This window comes from Muscardinus avellanarius (assembly GCF_963383645.1).
Source record: "Muscardinus avellanarius genome assembly, chromosome: 4".
Taxonomy (NCBI): Eukaryota; Metazoa; Chordata; class Mammalia; order Rodentia; family Gliridae; genus Muscardinus; species Muscardinus avellanarius.
Window position 1 is genome coordinate 38,455,458 of NC_137789.1, and position 14,632 is coordinate 38,470,089.

At 39.5% G+C, this 14,632-nt stretch overlaps 1 protein-coding gene across 1 annotated transcript in view; it reads right to left on the minus strand.

The window, feature by feature from the left end:
* GRHL2 (grainyhead like transcription factor 2) overlaps positions 1-14,632 on the minus strand; it is a gene marked incomplete at both ends in the record, with an annotated part of 113,389 nt that overhangs the window by 29,473 nt on the left and 69,284 nt on the right. Inside the window, one exon of the mRNA XM_080694440.1 lies at positions 3,053-3,211. Within this exon, the coding sequence (XP_080550566.1) occupies positions 3,053-3,211 (159 nt within the window). The remainder of the gene's footprint in view (positions 1-3,052; positions 3,212-14,632) is intronic.

The window sequence follows — 14,632 nt, forward strand, 5'->3', positions numbered from 1 at the left end:
GATTCGCCTTTTGGTTTGTTGTGCCTTTGGGGTCTTGTTGAGAAAGTTTTTATCTGTGCCTATGTGTTGCAGTGTTGGACCTATGCCCTCTTCGAGGAGTCTTAAGCTCTCTGGTCTAATTTCAAAGTCTTTGATCCATCTTGAATTGACCCTCTTTACCTTCATTTTTCTTTTCTTTTGATTTCTTTCTTTTTTTTGTGTGTGTGTGGTTCTGGGGCTGGAACCCAAGGGCGTTCTACCTCTGAGATATACCTTCAGTCCTATTTTTTATTCTTTATTTTAAAACAGGGTCTCACTGAGTTGCAAAGGGTCTCACTAAGTAGTAGCTGAGGCTGTCCTTGAACTGTGATCCTCCTGGCCCAGCCTCCCAAATGCTGGGATTACAAGCATGTACCACCACACCTGGCTTCTGAGTTTTTTATATTGTGCTATTTTCCAACTTGTGTTTATTTGGTCACCCTTGTGCTGCTGAAATATTTTAGTGTACTCTTCTGAAATAGTTTAGTCTTTTATTTCTAAATTATTTCTTAATATTTATTTATTTACTGGAGATGGAACCCAAGGGCTTTCTACCTCTGGGCTACACTCCCAGACCTATTTTATATTTTATTTGCAAACAGGGTCTCACTAATTTGCTGAGAGCCTCACTAAGTAGCTGAGGCTGGCTTTGAACCTGTGTGATCCTCCTGTCTCAGCCTCCCAAATACTGGAATTATAAGCATGCACCACTTCGCCTGGCTATTAAATTCTTTCTTAATTTTTAACACATTTCTTTTCGAATCATTCTATTCTCCACATAGCCCATGTGCGAGTTTTTCAAACTGTGACATATGTTGACCTTCACAACTTCTCTTGTTCCTCATTTCACTCATTCTCCATCACTGGGCTACAGATGTCGCCAACTTTGTGGTCGTCTCTGTGTGGTGTGCACTCACTGTCCACAGGGAGGTCTGTCTGATCTTAAGGGCTTTATTTTAAAAAATGATTTTGTTTTGGGGAAATTCAACTAGTTTCTCTTTTAGTCATGTTTATGTGGAATGAGTGGGCCAGGAGAGTTACTCCAGCTTAATGGTGCTCATGGCCTTTTTCCCTATCTTGTTCACAAAGTGATACAAAAATAGTTGTGTATTTTCCAAGATTGGCCTACTCTGTATCCCTTCTTATCTTCATCTTTTTTATTTTAGCTTTCTTTTTCCTTTTTACCTTTTTTCTCCTGACTCAAGTTGATTCTACTCCCAGCATTTTTCCCCATAGAGCCATGATTTGTCCTAGAAGAGAATTTCAGTTCATAACTTTTCATAATGAACCCAAACACTTCCATGTTTAGGCCCTTTGCACAGACCAGCAAACTGGAGTCCACAGAATCTGTGCCCTCCCACCCAGACCCACACAGTGTCCTCAGATCTCCTGCTCTGGCACTTTCCAGCGAGCACCTTGGGGAGTGCGGCAGGCTTTCCTGCTCTTTGGTCATCAAGTTGCCCTGCTACCTGATACTCAGCCCCACTCATATTTAGATTGTGAGACTCTCTTGTCACCTAACAGTGGATTGTAAACTTTGCTAGTTGCCCTGTCTCTGTTATGGTAGGATTCAAAGCACATGTTAACTGAATACATGTGTACTAATGAACTTTTTTTTTGTTTTTCATTCTTTTATTGGTACATTGTAATCAGACATCATGGTGAGGTTCAAAGTCATACAAATAATATGCACATAGGTCTGGTATGTTTCTCTTCTGGGCCCACCTGTCACCTCTCTCTCCCCATACATAATAGTGAAATGAGCTGTGACACCTTCCTACACGGACATGGCAAATTTGAACTGTTTCAGGTACCAGGTCTTCTTTTTTCATTCCCCACTTCCACCCTCCTTTCCCTCCACTCTTCTACCAGTCACTCTCCTCAACTATCTAAAGTTCATTTTATTTTTTATTTTTCTCTCTAATTTTCACATATGAGAGAAAATATTTGACCCTTAACTTTCTGAAACTGGCTGATCTCAGCCCAATATGCAGCCAAGAATACTGGTTCATGCCCATAATCCCAGGACTTGGGAAGCTGAGACAGGGGATCCCAGGTTGGAGGCCAGCCTCAGCAATCTATTTTGAGACCCTATTTCAAAATAAAAAACAAAAAAAATGCTAGAGGTATAGCTCTGTGGCAAAATGCCTCTGGATTCAATCCCCAGCCCCCCCTCACGCGCGTGCGCGCGCGCACACACACACACACACACACACACGCACACACACACACATAACACATACACATGAAAATGCAAATAGTTAATAATGGAAATATTTTCACATTAATTTCTAACAAAACTATGTACATGGCACTTTATATATACTCTAATGAACTTATTTTATCTGTGTGATTTCCATTATAAAAAGTTCTAGATAAGGCACCATTTAATCCATAAAATATGAAAGGTTACATTGTCCTCAGATAATACCTATACCCAATACAAAGAACGTTATTTCAACTATCGGATTGAATCAGACTACAGCAGAGTATATTATGAACTGAATGTATATGCCCCCTCATTCATTTGCTGAAGCTTTAACCACAATGTGATAATGTTTGGAGGTGGAGACTTTGGTTTATATGAAGATGTGAGGTTAAAACCCTGATCATGCAATTAGGGTCCTTATCAAAATAGACACACAAGAGCACTCTCTGTCTACCATGTTAAGGATGCAGTAAGAAGATAACATCTGCAACCCAAGAAGAGGACCCTTACTAGGAAATGGACATCAGCACCTTGACCTTGGAGTTTCAAAACTGTGAGAAATAACTTTCTGTTGTTTAAGTCACCAAGTCTATGGTATTTTGTTATGGTAAAAATGATTAACTAAAAAAAACCCACAAAATTGATGACTCCCTTGACTCCCTAGACAACTTATAGGAATTGAGAATAAAATATTACCACTCCTGTGATAGATGAAGCGATTATTTTGATACCACTAGACAAGAGAAAGTGACAAGGGGGAAATGTCATTAAAAGCAATAGCTAATAACAAAGAGACCTTTATGACAAACTGTCATCTTTACTCACTTTGTCACAGAAGACCTTGATCTGGCAATAAGCTCTGTGAATGGGTTTATTGCTACGATTATTATAACTGTATGTATCAATCTGAATCATCAAAGGAAGTCCTTTCACCCCTTTTTGGGAGGAGAAATCTGTACTCAGGCAATTCACGGTGATGAAAATCTAAAGGAAGAAGAAAAAAGGAGAAAGTTCATAAGTCACTGTACGAAGAATCTCCAAAAAAGCATAAACCTTAGACTTTAAGTGAAAATACTAAATGAACCTATAAGGACAACTGGAGAATATTTTGATAGTATCACATAAAACCCTATTAAATGTATAAGATATGATATAAACAATTTTGTCTTCACATTTGATCTTTAAACAGACCGTTTTGTTAGTTTTCCAAAAGTACATCAGCAAAGTCTTATTTTCTTAAACATGCATAAAGGAGTTGAGTAAAATACTGTCTTCTCAACATATTAAAGTTGTGACTTCTAATATAGTTTCTCTAATCTCTAACCTGTGGGATAAAAAAAATTTTTAAATTAGGTAACACTTTCCTTTATACATTATTGCATTGAAATCTGGGTATCTGTTTAAGTATATGTCTTTCTTACTTAACTATGAAGATAATATTTGAAAACATTTCTTATTATTTTTGTACCTAGTAAAGTGCCTAGCAGGGAAAAGGCATCCAATAAGCATTTGATGAATGCATTAGTAAACTGATCTGCAGAAAGCCCACTAGGTTAGGTGTCAAAAGATCTGGGTTAAACCCTAGCTCTAGCATTAACTAGCTTTTTAAAGACATTTTGTACAAGCCCCTTAATGTCTTTAGCTTTAAATCATCATTAAGATTCCTCCCGGCACGACAAAATATAAATACTTCCATGTTAGTGAAAATGTAACAGAGAAGCACTGGGAAAGGAAAGACTCAAGGGAAACAGGAGGAAGGAAGCAGAGCGATGGCATTAACATCCGCATACTATAGGCATCAAGAAATACAACAGAAGCCGGGCATGGTGGCGCACACTTGTAATCCCAGCTTTTGGGAGGCTGAGACGGGAGGATCACAGTTCACAGATAGCCTCAGCTACTTAGTGAGGCACTCTGCAACTTAATGAGACCCTGTTTAAAAATAAAGAGTAAAAAATGGGCAGGGGGTGTAACTCAGAGGTCAAATGCCCCTGGGTTCCATCATCCCCAGACCTGCAAAAAAAGAGAAAGAAATACAACAACAACAACAACAACAACAAAAGGAAACTCAAGTAAATTATTAAAGGTTATGGCATTGCTTAACAAAAGAACTAAAAATCATTTCCATATAAACTGTTGGTAGGAATAAAGGCAGGTCAAATGAACTAGATTTGCCTTCATTAAACGTGTAGGTGACAATCAATGGATGCCATGTACAGGTGATTTATCTCAGAGTTGAGCTGTGTGTGTAGCACCCAGATTGAAGTGGCAACCACACTGACAGGTAAGGGGCAGTTTCCAGGGAGAACGAGGCAGACTGTATTACACACCTGGTACTATTTTCATTTGATACCACATGTATTATTTTTATTTAAAATAAAATTCGGAACCACTCGTTGCTCTAAAATTGGACAATTACGCGTTCTGAAAACCCGCTCCTCGGAGCTTTTTTTTTTTTTTTTTTTTTTTTTTTTTTTTTTTTTTTTGCTGGTACTGGGGTTCCTGGAAGCCCTTCTACCTCCGGGCTACACTCCCAGACCTATTTTTTACATTTTCATTTTGGAAACAGGGTCTCCTAAACCAGCGTGCGCGGCTGGCTTCGAACCTGCGCGATCCTCCTGTCTCTGCCTCCCAAGCGCGGGGATTACAAGCGTGCGCCACCACGCCCGGCTTCATTCACCTTTAAGCCCTAGACTTCAGCCTTTCGTGTCACAGAGACACTACAAAGAGTAGCCAGCCCTGTGGCAATGAAGAGCCCTGGCATGAGCTCTGTGTAGAAGGCTTCTCGCCATTTTAACTTTACTACGAGGCCTGATCTCATTCATTTCAAGCCCCCTGCCTGTACACTTTCGGTGATTTTTGGGACCAGGCATCTAATATTTAGTGCTGTATCTTTAGAGTCACCATTTTCCTTTTATGTTTGAAGTGCCAGGGCCAGATGACAGATCTTAGCGACGTGCTAATTACAACTGTGCACCACGGGATCTTTCCTGCCAACACCTGAAAACAAGTGTGTAAGGAAGATCCAACTATCTGAACAGTCTGAAGTTCTAATAAAAACCAGGAAGGTTATGGGCAAAATAACTTTACCATACATGGAATTCATGCTGAATAAGTAAAACAAAACAAAGGAAGGATAACTATATGGCATGATGGGTTTGTTATCTTTTACTGTCTGATGTATCTGATAACATCAGGTTGCATATTTTACATACACACAAGAAGAAGTTATTATTTTGGAGAGTACTTGGAATTGATACTAGGGATAGTCTACCTCTGAGCTATAGCCCACTCATTATCATCATCATTATAATTATCATTACCATTATTATTATTTTGGTACTGGGGATTGAACTCAGGGGCATTCTCCTCCAAGCTACACCCCCGACCCTATTTTGTTTACTAGGTTGATGAGAATCTCACTATTTGCTGAGGCTAACTTTGAACCTGCGATCCTCCTGTCTCAGCCTCCCAGGTACTGGGATTATAAGCATGCACCACCATACCTGTCTTATTTTATTTTATATTTTTGAAACAGGATCTTGCTAAGTTGGTGAGGGCCTCACTAGATTGCTGAGGCTGGCTTCAAACCTATGCTCCTCCTGTCTCAGTCTCTCAAGTACTAGGATGACAAGTGTCCATCACCGCACTTGGCTTTATATTTTATGTAGGATCTCACTAAGTCACTAAGAGTCTCTTTAAGTTACTGCGGCTGGTCTCGAATCTGTGATCCTCCTATCACAGCATCCCAAGTATTGGGATTATAAATGTAAGACATTGCACCCAGTTAAATAACGTTATTATTTTTTAAATGTAGTCTTACTATGGATATATTATTTATTCATTCATTCTTTTAACTCATTTTTTCACTCCTTCAGTCTGTAAATATCCACAGAAGCACAAAATGGGTCAAAGCTAGACTTTGGGAATGGAAAGGAAAGTCAACCCTGCCTCATAGAGCTAACTGTCTAAGGGGAAGAGATCTAAACAACCTTAAAATGATCATCTCATAGTGACCGAGGTTGTGCCAATGAGAGGTGTGTAGAGAGGTCCCAAGAATGCAAAAAAGAGCCTATGGCCTGAAGAATACCCGTGAAATTCACACCACAGAGATTCTGGGCTCAGAGAAGGGAGCTCGTAGACATTAAGGAATGTTGAGGAAAAAGAGCACAAAAGATGCAAGTGTCGGGAACTGAGTGATATGGTTCTTAAGAAAGAACGTGCCGTGCCCGGTGCCCCTACTGAGCTTCCAGCAGAAAAGCACTTTGGCATCGATGGTCACATAGACAGAAAATGCAACCTGTAGCTCCTAGAGATGCCCTAATTGCAAAGAAATTTAACTTAACATGAATTTGTGCAACAAGTATTTTTAAATACCTTCCAAGTTTCTGAGACTATGCTAGCCCAGATGCATTAGCTGTGATCCCTGCAATCACAGAAGTGAGAGATAAGGAGCGCGATAACACAATGCTGCTCTAAAGATGACAACAGCTTCATTGAACGCTGCTCTGTGGGTAATATTATATGTCTATGCTTCCCTAGGAACACTTGACTTCCTTTATTGCTGTTATTATTACTGACAATGGGGTTATCTTGGCCAGAATGCATGAGCACAATTTTATGTCAGCAAATCAAATATTCACTCTGCTGAGCTAAGCCATAATTTTAGGTATGACTTTCATACAAAGATCTTCCTGGTGGCAGCTATAATCTATTGGGACTTCAAACCAGACTGGTTTTTTCCCACTCCCTCAAAAAGCCTGCCTACTACAGCAGCCAAGATTTCCTAAGCTATTGGATTTTATGGTTAGCTCATTGATTTAGCCATACATCACTTGTGGTGGAAATAGAGTGTTAGGCAGGTAGAAATATTAATTGTGGTTTTATCAGCTCTAAGTCTTGACTAAGAGAGCTGGAGTGATGGATCATGGCTATTTACTTTAAGCAGGCAGATTCACTAGATCCACTGAAATAAAAGATGTTTATTGGCAATACACTACAATAAATAGACTAACTCCTCCTTGGAAGTTCTACAAAAAGCAGCAACTCAGCAGAGATGGTCTTTAAAGGACAACTGAGCTACCACCCACTAGCCACCACTGGGAGACATTTACCATAGGTTCTCTTAATAGAAAAGGGTCCTTAGTATAAAGTCCAGTGAGCTCTTTTTTGTTTAGGGAATGATATTGTTAAACTTAATGTCTTGGAGAGTTAAAAAAAAAAAAAACACGAGAATCTGCCTCCTCTGCTATGTAGTGCTGGCCGCTCCCAGGGCCATCGTAGCAGGCAGGGGTCAGTACTGCTTTCCTCTTGCCTGGCTGCCTGACCCAGTGGAAAGCACTGTCCAGCGCCTGATGGCATCAGTCACAGTCGCACTGTGCTGCACTCCAAACTCCAGTGGTTGATCTTTAACTGGAGGGATGGGGGAGGGGAGTGGGAAGGACATTAACTAAGCCCTGGCCTGGGAGCTGATAAGCAATAAGCTTTCATCTTGCAAATCCAACCATGTCCTGGCTCCATGCATAACAGGCAAATGTGAGAGCAAATTTCTTGGACATTTATCTACAAAGCACTTCTGTGTAAATGCGTATTAGAGAGGCCTAAAGAAAATGTATGATTTCACCCACCAAATGTTCATCCAAATGTCAAGCACAGAGTTCTTTTTAGCTTCCACGGGCGCCCTGATTATGTAAAGTGCAGATAAATGTCATAAACAATTGATCTGTCATCCAAGTTATGAATGCTACATATGCTCACATAATATTCTCATAATCAGAGTCAGTTTTTTCTTATAATTCTTTTATTTATTTTGTGGTACTGGAGATTCTAAACTATACCCCCTGCCCTTTAAAAAAAATTATTTTGAAATCAGGTCTAGCTAAGTTGCTGAGTTTGACCTTGAACGCAATTTTCCTGTCTCAGCCTACCATGTACTGGGATTATAGGCATGTGCCACCACATCTGACTATATTTTCCTATCATTTTAACAACATATTTTAAATTATTTAGAAAAAAATAATTTAATCAGCTGTATTCAGGCAGTTAATAGATACAATTTTATTTCTGTCATGGATCAAAAGATTAATTTGGATAAATTATTTCTAAATGTACCGAGACCTTGCCCAGAAATAGTAGCAGTTTCATGACACTTGACATTTTTAATAAAATCATTTGTTACATATTAATGCTGATTTCATTTTGTAGTTGTCCACAAAAAAGTGGTTTTGCTGAGGTCTTAATACCTCTCTGTTGTACACAATGCATGTAGGAAGATTTATTAAAATAAATGCAAAGCAATGAGCTTTAGAACTAATACATTCATTTGATTATTAATGCTCAAGATTTTCTGAGGACTTTTTACTAAAATAAATAGGCCGACTTCCGGGAAGATGGCGACTGAGAAAAGCGGGGCTTAAGAGTCCCGCTAACAACCAATCTCCATTACTACAAAATCAGCGCCTTTCATAGCCAGAAAACACCATCACAAGAGGAAAAAAAAAATCACCAGGCTCCAGAAAGAAAGCGGACTGAGAACAGAGCTCAGAGCCACACAGGAGATACACCGGCCTCACGCCCGAGGACGCGGCAGCAGCGCCATACTGCTGGCGGCAGCGGCGAGTTCACTGGACGGCTACAGCAAGCCAAGGTGAGCCGCTGCGGAACAGCCAGGCGGGATTTTTCAGCGCAGGGAGCATCTAAAGCTCCCAGTGGCTGAGCTCAGCACACGCTGCAGGGACTCAGAGTGGAACTCAAAACCAAGAAGAAATAAGCCAGCCTCATGGCCAAGGGCGTAGCAGCGGCGCCATATTGCCACCGGCGGCAGCAGCAGTGAATTCACCAAGTCCAGTACAGCTACATCTGTGAACTCAAGAACAGTGAGTCAAATTGCAGGCCCCAGAGGAGAAATCCCAGTACTGTACTCCCTGGGACTTGACCCAGTGGGGGAGTGGCGGTGGCAGAGATATCACACCATAGGAGAACGCGCAACCTGGCACCCCCCACAGTCTAAAGCAGCCTCTATCGACTCCCTGGGTCGGAGACTCTGTGATACAACCCAGTAAAGGAGTAGTGGGGTCTGAGATACAGACTCGAGATCCAGAGCACCTTAAGTGAAGCCACAGTGACCCAAGGGAAGAACCCAGAGAAGGCACAAACTTCCTAAATCATGGGAAAGAGGAATAACACTGGAGCAATGAATTCCCACAACTCTACAACATCAGAACCCGATAAAACAGAAAATCAGAGATTTCTAGAAGATCAAATCAGGAAAATAACTGTAGAAATAATAGAGGTGCTTTGAAAACAACTCAGAGAGCCAAAAAGAGATAAAGGATGCAATTAATGAAGTAAAGGCCTCAATTCAAAGCACAAACAACAGATTAGACCACATGGAGAACAGAATCTCGCTCTTAGAAGATGATCATTCCAAAAATGAACGCATAGTTTCTAATCTAGAAAAAAATATCGACAGCAGGAATCTGACATTGAAGAAATATGGGCCCATTTTAAGAGAGCTAACCTAAGAATAATTGGAATAGAGGAGGGAAAAGAAAGTGATACCAAAGGGATCAACAATCTTTTCAAGGAAGTAATAGCAGAAAATTTTCCAAACATAGAGCAAGAGGTTGATACACAGGTCCAGGAAACGTATAGAACTCCCTTTAGACAGGATCGGAGAAGAGGATCCCCACGCCACATAACTGTCAAAATGACCAATGTGGAAGCCAAGCAGAGAATCTTAAAGGCAACAAAAACAAAGGGCCAAGTGACATTCAGAGGCAAACCAATTAGAATCACTCCAGACTTCCCAAACCAAGTCATGAGAGCCAGAAGGGCTTGGAGTAACATATTCCAAACTCTGAAAGAAAACAACTTCCAGCCAAAAATTTTCTACCCAGCAAAACTTTCTATCAAATTAGATGGAAAAATAAGAAGCTTCCATGACAAACAGAAACTGAAGGAATTTATGTCTTCAAAACCAGTGCTAGAGAAAATACTAAAAGAGATTAACTACAAAGAAGAAATAGGTAACACACACCAGAACCAGAGAAACAAGAGTTTCCATCCAACAGACAACTAAGATTGGTTATCTATGGAGAATCATTATTTATGTTAGTCTTTTACCTATCTCTAAATTGTATTATTTGCCTTTATTGTTGTTAATTTTTAGGATTTCTAGTTGGAATATTAATATACCTTCAGATATAGCATTTGGAAATATTTTATCCAATTCTATTAGTAACTTTTAACTCTGTTTACACTGTCTTTGGATATACAATTTTTTTTTATTTTTTAGGGAGTTTATATACTCTTCGGTTGCCTGTGCCATTGAAATCATATCCAAGAAATCACTGCCAATTTCAATGTTGTGAGGTTTTATGACCCAGATTTTCTTCTAAAAGTTTATAGTCTTAAGATTTATATTTAGGTCTTTTATCTATTTTGAGTTAATACTTGTATATGGGATTAGGTAAGGGTCCAATTTTATTCTTTTCCATGTAATTATTATTTTTCAACAATATCTAGTTAAAAGATTATTATTTCCACCACCAAATGTTCGTGAAAACCTTGTCAAAAATAACTTGACAATATAGGGAAGAATTTAGCTCTAGGCTTGTATTTAACTCCAATGGTTTATAGATATGCCTTTAGAACAGTACTACACTGTTTCAATTATTGTAGCTTTATATGGTTTGAAATCAGAAAATATATATCTTCTAGGTTTGTTCTTTTTCAAGATCGTTTTGGGTATCTAGAATCCATATTCCATATTAGGATAGATTTTTTTCTGAAAAATAAATATATAAATATATGATAGTTTCACCTAAAAAAATATAAAAAAAGTTCTCTGGTAAGAAAGAAAGCAAAAAGAAATATTGAAATGTTATCTTTAAGTCATCAAAAGCTTGGTATCAGACAAATGAAACTGTTATGTGAGATTATCATTTTTAATTTTGGATAAATTGCTATAATACTAGATGTCAACCACTAAGCCAAGCATGGGAAGGAGGGATGGGGAGAGAATGGGGTGGGGATCGGGTGGGGGCTGACTGGGTGATGTGTGCATGTATGTCTACAAAAGTTTGTATCCCACTATGATGTATGAATACAGTGCACCAATAAAAAATAAAAATTAAAATAAATAAATAAATAAAATAAATAGGCCTACTTTTGACTGATTTAGGATGCAATTTAAAATTTTTTTAAAAACCATAACACCCACAATCTGATATGATTTATTTATTTGTCTTATTAAACAATTATAGCTTGCACTTTGAAGAAGATGTTTCTGGCTGGGTGTGATGGCCAGGAACATCTTATAACCCCAGCATTTGGAAGGCTGAGACAAGCTGATCGCAGGTTCACAGTCAGCCTCAGATACTTAGTGAACCCTCCACAACTTAGTGAGACACTGCTTCAAAATAAAAAAATTAATAATATAGGGCTGGGGGTATAGCTCAGAGGTAGAATGCTCCTGAGTTCAATCCCCATTACCGAAAAAAAAAAAAGAATAGAAGCTATTTCTGATTAAAGAATAAGGAGGCTACATATTCCTAAGAGTTGGAATTCTAAAGAGCTCTTTTCCAAGAAATTTTCTTTCATTGGTCTCAAAATTACAGGTACAAGGAATGATTAAGAAAGAATTATTTCAACCTAGAACACATTTCCCATTCACAATTTCTCTACTCTCTTCTTTCTTAGTCCTTGGGATTACTAAACACCTTGTAAAAAAAAAATACAATTTGTTACTTTTCTTTCATTTTGATAAGGTTGCATTTAAGTGCAGCTGGAATGGCAAGTTAAGAAAGAGACTAAAAGTAGACTATATTAAAATATGAAATGTCAGTCTTGAGCATGTATTCATTTATTTCATGTAGGAATTCATCAAACAGTTAAGTGTCTTCCCTCTGTGCCTGACATTCTACCAGGAGGTGGAGATGTGGAATGACTACCTTTTTCTCAGAGAGCTGGTTAATTTGTTGAAGATCTAAAATCTGCTAGACTTCCTGAAATGTCAAATTTAATAACACTTTTAGGGAATTATTAATATAGTTCTTCAATTTTATTTCATTTTTCTGATAATATCTTTATTTCCTCCTACAAATACCGTGGCTACATATATACGCACAGAGATGTACATCTGGTGAACTTCTATACTGCATCAGTTTCCTACTCTAAGTTCTCAGTGTTGCTGTTTCCAGGGCGTGCCCAGTGTGTTCCATTTTGGAACCTCTGCTGTCCGCCTCTGCCTCCTATGCTGTCCCCACGATCGTCACGCAGCCAGCTCCCGCTCGCTCAGGTGTCTGCAACGTCAGCTCCTCAGGGCCACCACACTCAAAGCTGCCTTTCTCCTTCATCCCACAACCAGTGGTGCACCCCATCAAATTTCCCTTTTCTATTTTCTGTGTTATACTTAGCGGTATGTGAATTTGTTTGGTGTTTAATTATCTGTTTGCTCCATGAGGCTAAAAAGCCCATATGAAGGGGACCTCTGTCTGCCTTAAGTTAGCTCTTCTGTATCAGGCCCATGCTAGATCCTCAAGTAATATCTGTTCAGTGAGTTAAGAAAACAAATTATTTTTTAATTTGAATTTCCCCCTTTATCCATACTCTTGCTTTAATAAATGATACTTCCAAAGAGCTAAGACTAACGTGAGAAGCTGAGATTATCAAAATAATACAATGGCGTTAGCTGCTCTCACTATTTTTATCCTCTGGAAATGTTTATCTGTCTATAATCAATCTATTTAGCTATCTACCCACCTATCTATAAATATAAATTGAGCACATATGCCTGTATAACTATCTCTCTATATATCTATGTATATGTGTAGAAAGATAGATATATAGATATTTGCATATATCCATCCATTCAGCTACCCATCCATCCTTCCATACATCCATCCATCCAACCAACCATCCATCCTATAGGTGATACTATGTAGAGATGGTGTGGAAAATACTAAGTAGTATTTAGTTAGTATTTCTCAAGAAAAGAGCACTATGTATTCACTATTGTGAAATGTATAAAATTAGATATTAAGTTGAATAACCCAGACTACACTTGTTACAAGAACTTGAAGAATACAAGAGAGCTTAATAAAGCATCCAAGGAAGATTTTCTGTAGAAATCTTAAGTCAGGAGACAGAAAAAGAGAAAGAGAGTACATGCTAGCTCTAAAAATAGCAGAGACCAGCTTAATGGGAAAACACTTTCTATTGGGAAAGATAAGAAAGAGCCTAAAATGGGGAGGGGGAGAGCAAGATGCTGGAGTTACAAACAAGTAATGCCCCTCTGCTGAGTCAAAGTGGGCACCACTGATGCCAAGTAGGGCAGACAGAGCCTCAGCCACAACACCCACATCCAGCTTACGGAGAAGACTGATGAACGAAGACTGAATAGAGGCTATCAGCTCAGCAGAGAAGAGAGCCCCTGTCCCTTTCAGGTGCCAGCCTCATGGTGGAGGAGGAAGCTGAGGTGGGAAGTGGGAGGCAGGTGTGAGGGGGAGAGGGGCAACTCAGCCCAGCAGTGCTGGTTGGCAGGGCCAATCAGAGCAGAGGAGGCGTTCACACAAGAGACAAAGCCTGTAGCGGCTGTGGGTTGCTTAGCCTCAGAAGAATGGAGATAGTGGGATCGACTCACAGCCAAAATTATGCCAGAAGCTTTCTCTGAAGCTGGAGAGGCAAGATGAGAGGAACCCCCTGACCCCCAAAAAAGTACCAAGAGGCATAAAGTGATGCATCGGGGACAAATTTTAGCACCATAGCCTCAGATTCATTCTTTAACCTTTCTGGGCTTTACTGCCCTTAAAAATGGGTACAATAATCCCTTTCAATCCCTCTCCTGGTATTATGACATTAAAATGAAATCATGTTTTTAAACTGTAAAGTGCCACTCATGGAAATATAAAGGTTACTATCCTCACCATTGCCTCTGTTTTCTCAGGTACCCAGTCTCCCAGCCAGCCACATCCTCTGACTGCACGCCCTTCTTCAGCCTCAGGACACAGTCAACCAACCGAGCCTACAGGTACCTACCAGGTAGCTTCCTCAACATCGGTGGACAACTACCGCCTCATGGCATTCTCTCTCAGGGGATTTTGTGAAGCATCTTTAGATGACTTAAATGCAGATTAGTCATGATTCACATTCATTTATCAAACGTATTTAATCCAAATGAATTGATTTTAAAAGCATCAACTCTGTCTCTCCACAGTGTAGTTGCAGGCATTGTGGGTTGGGAGAAATGACTTAAGCAGAAACCTCCACTGCTCTTCAAATTGCATGGGTCTCCCATTCCACTCTGTTCCTTTAACAGACCTTGTGAAATAGCATATTGGCATACGGAAGGTTTCTGACACTGCATTACAGAGAACTCAGCTACTCCAAGAAACACTGAACTCC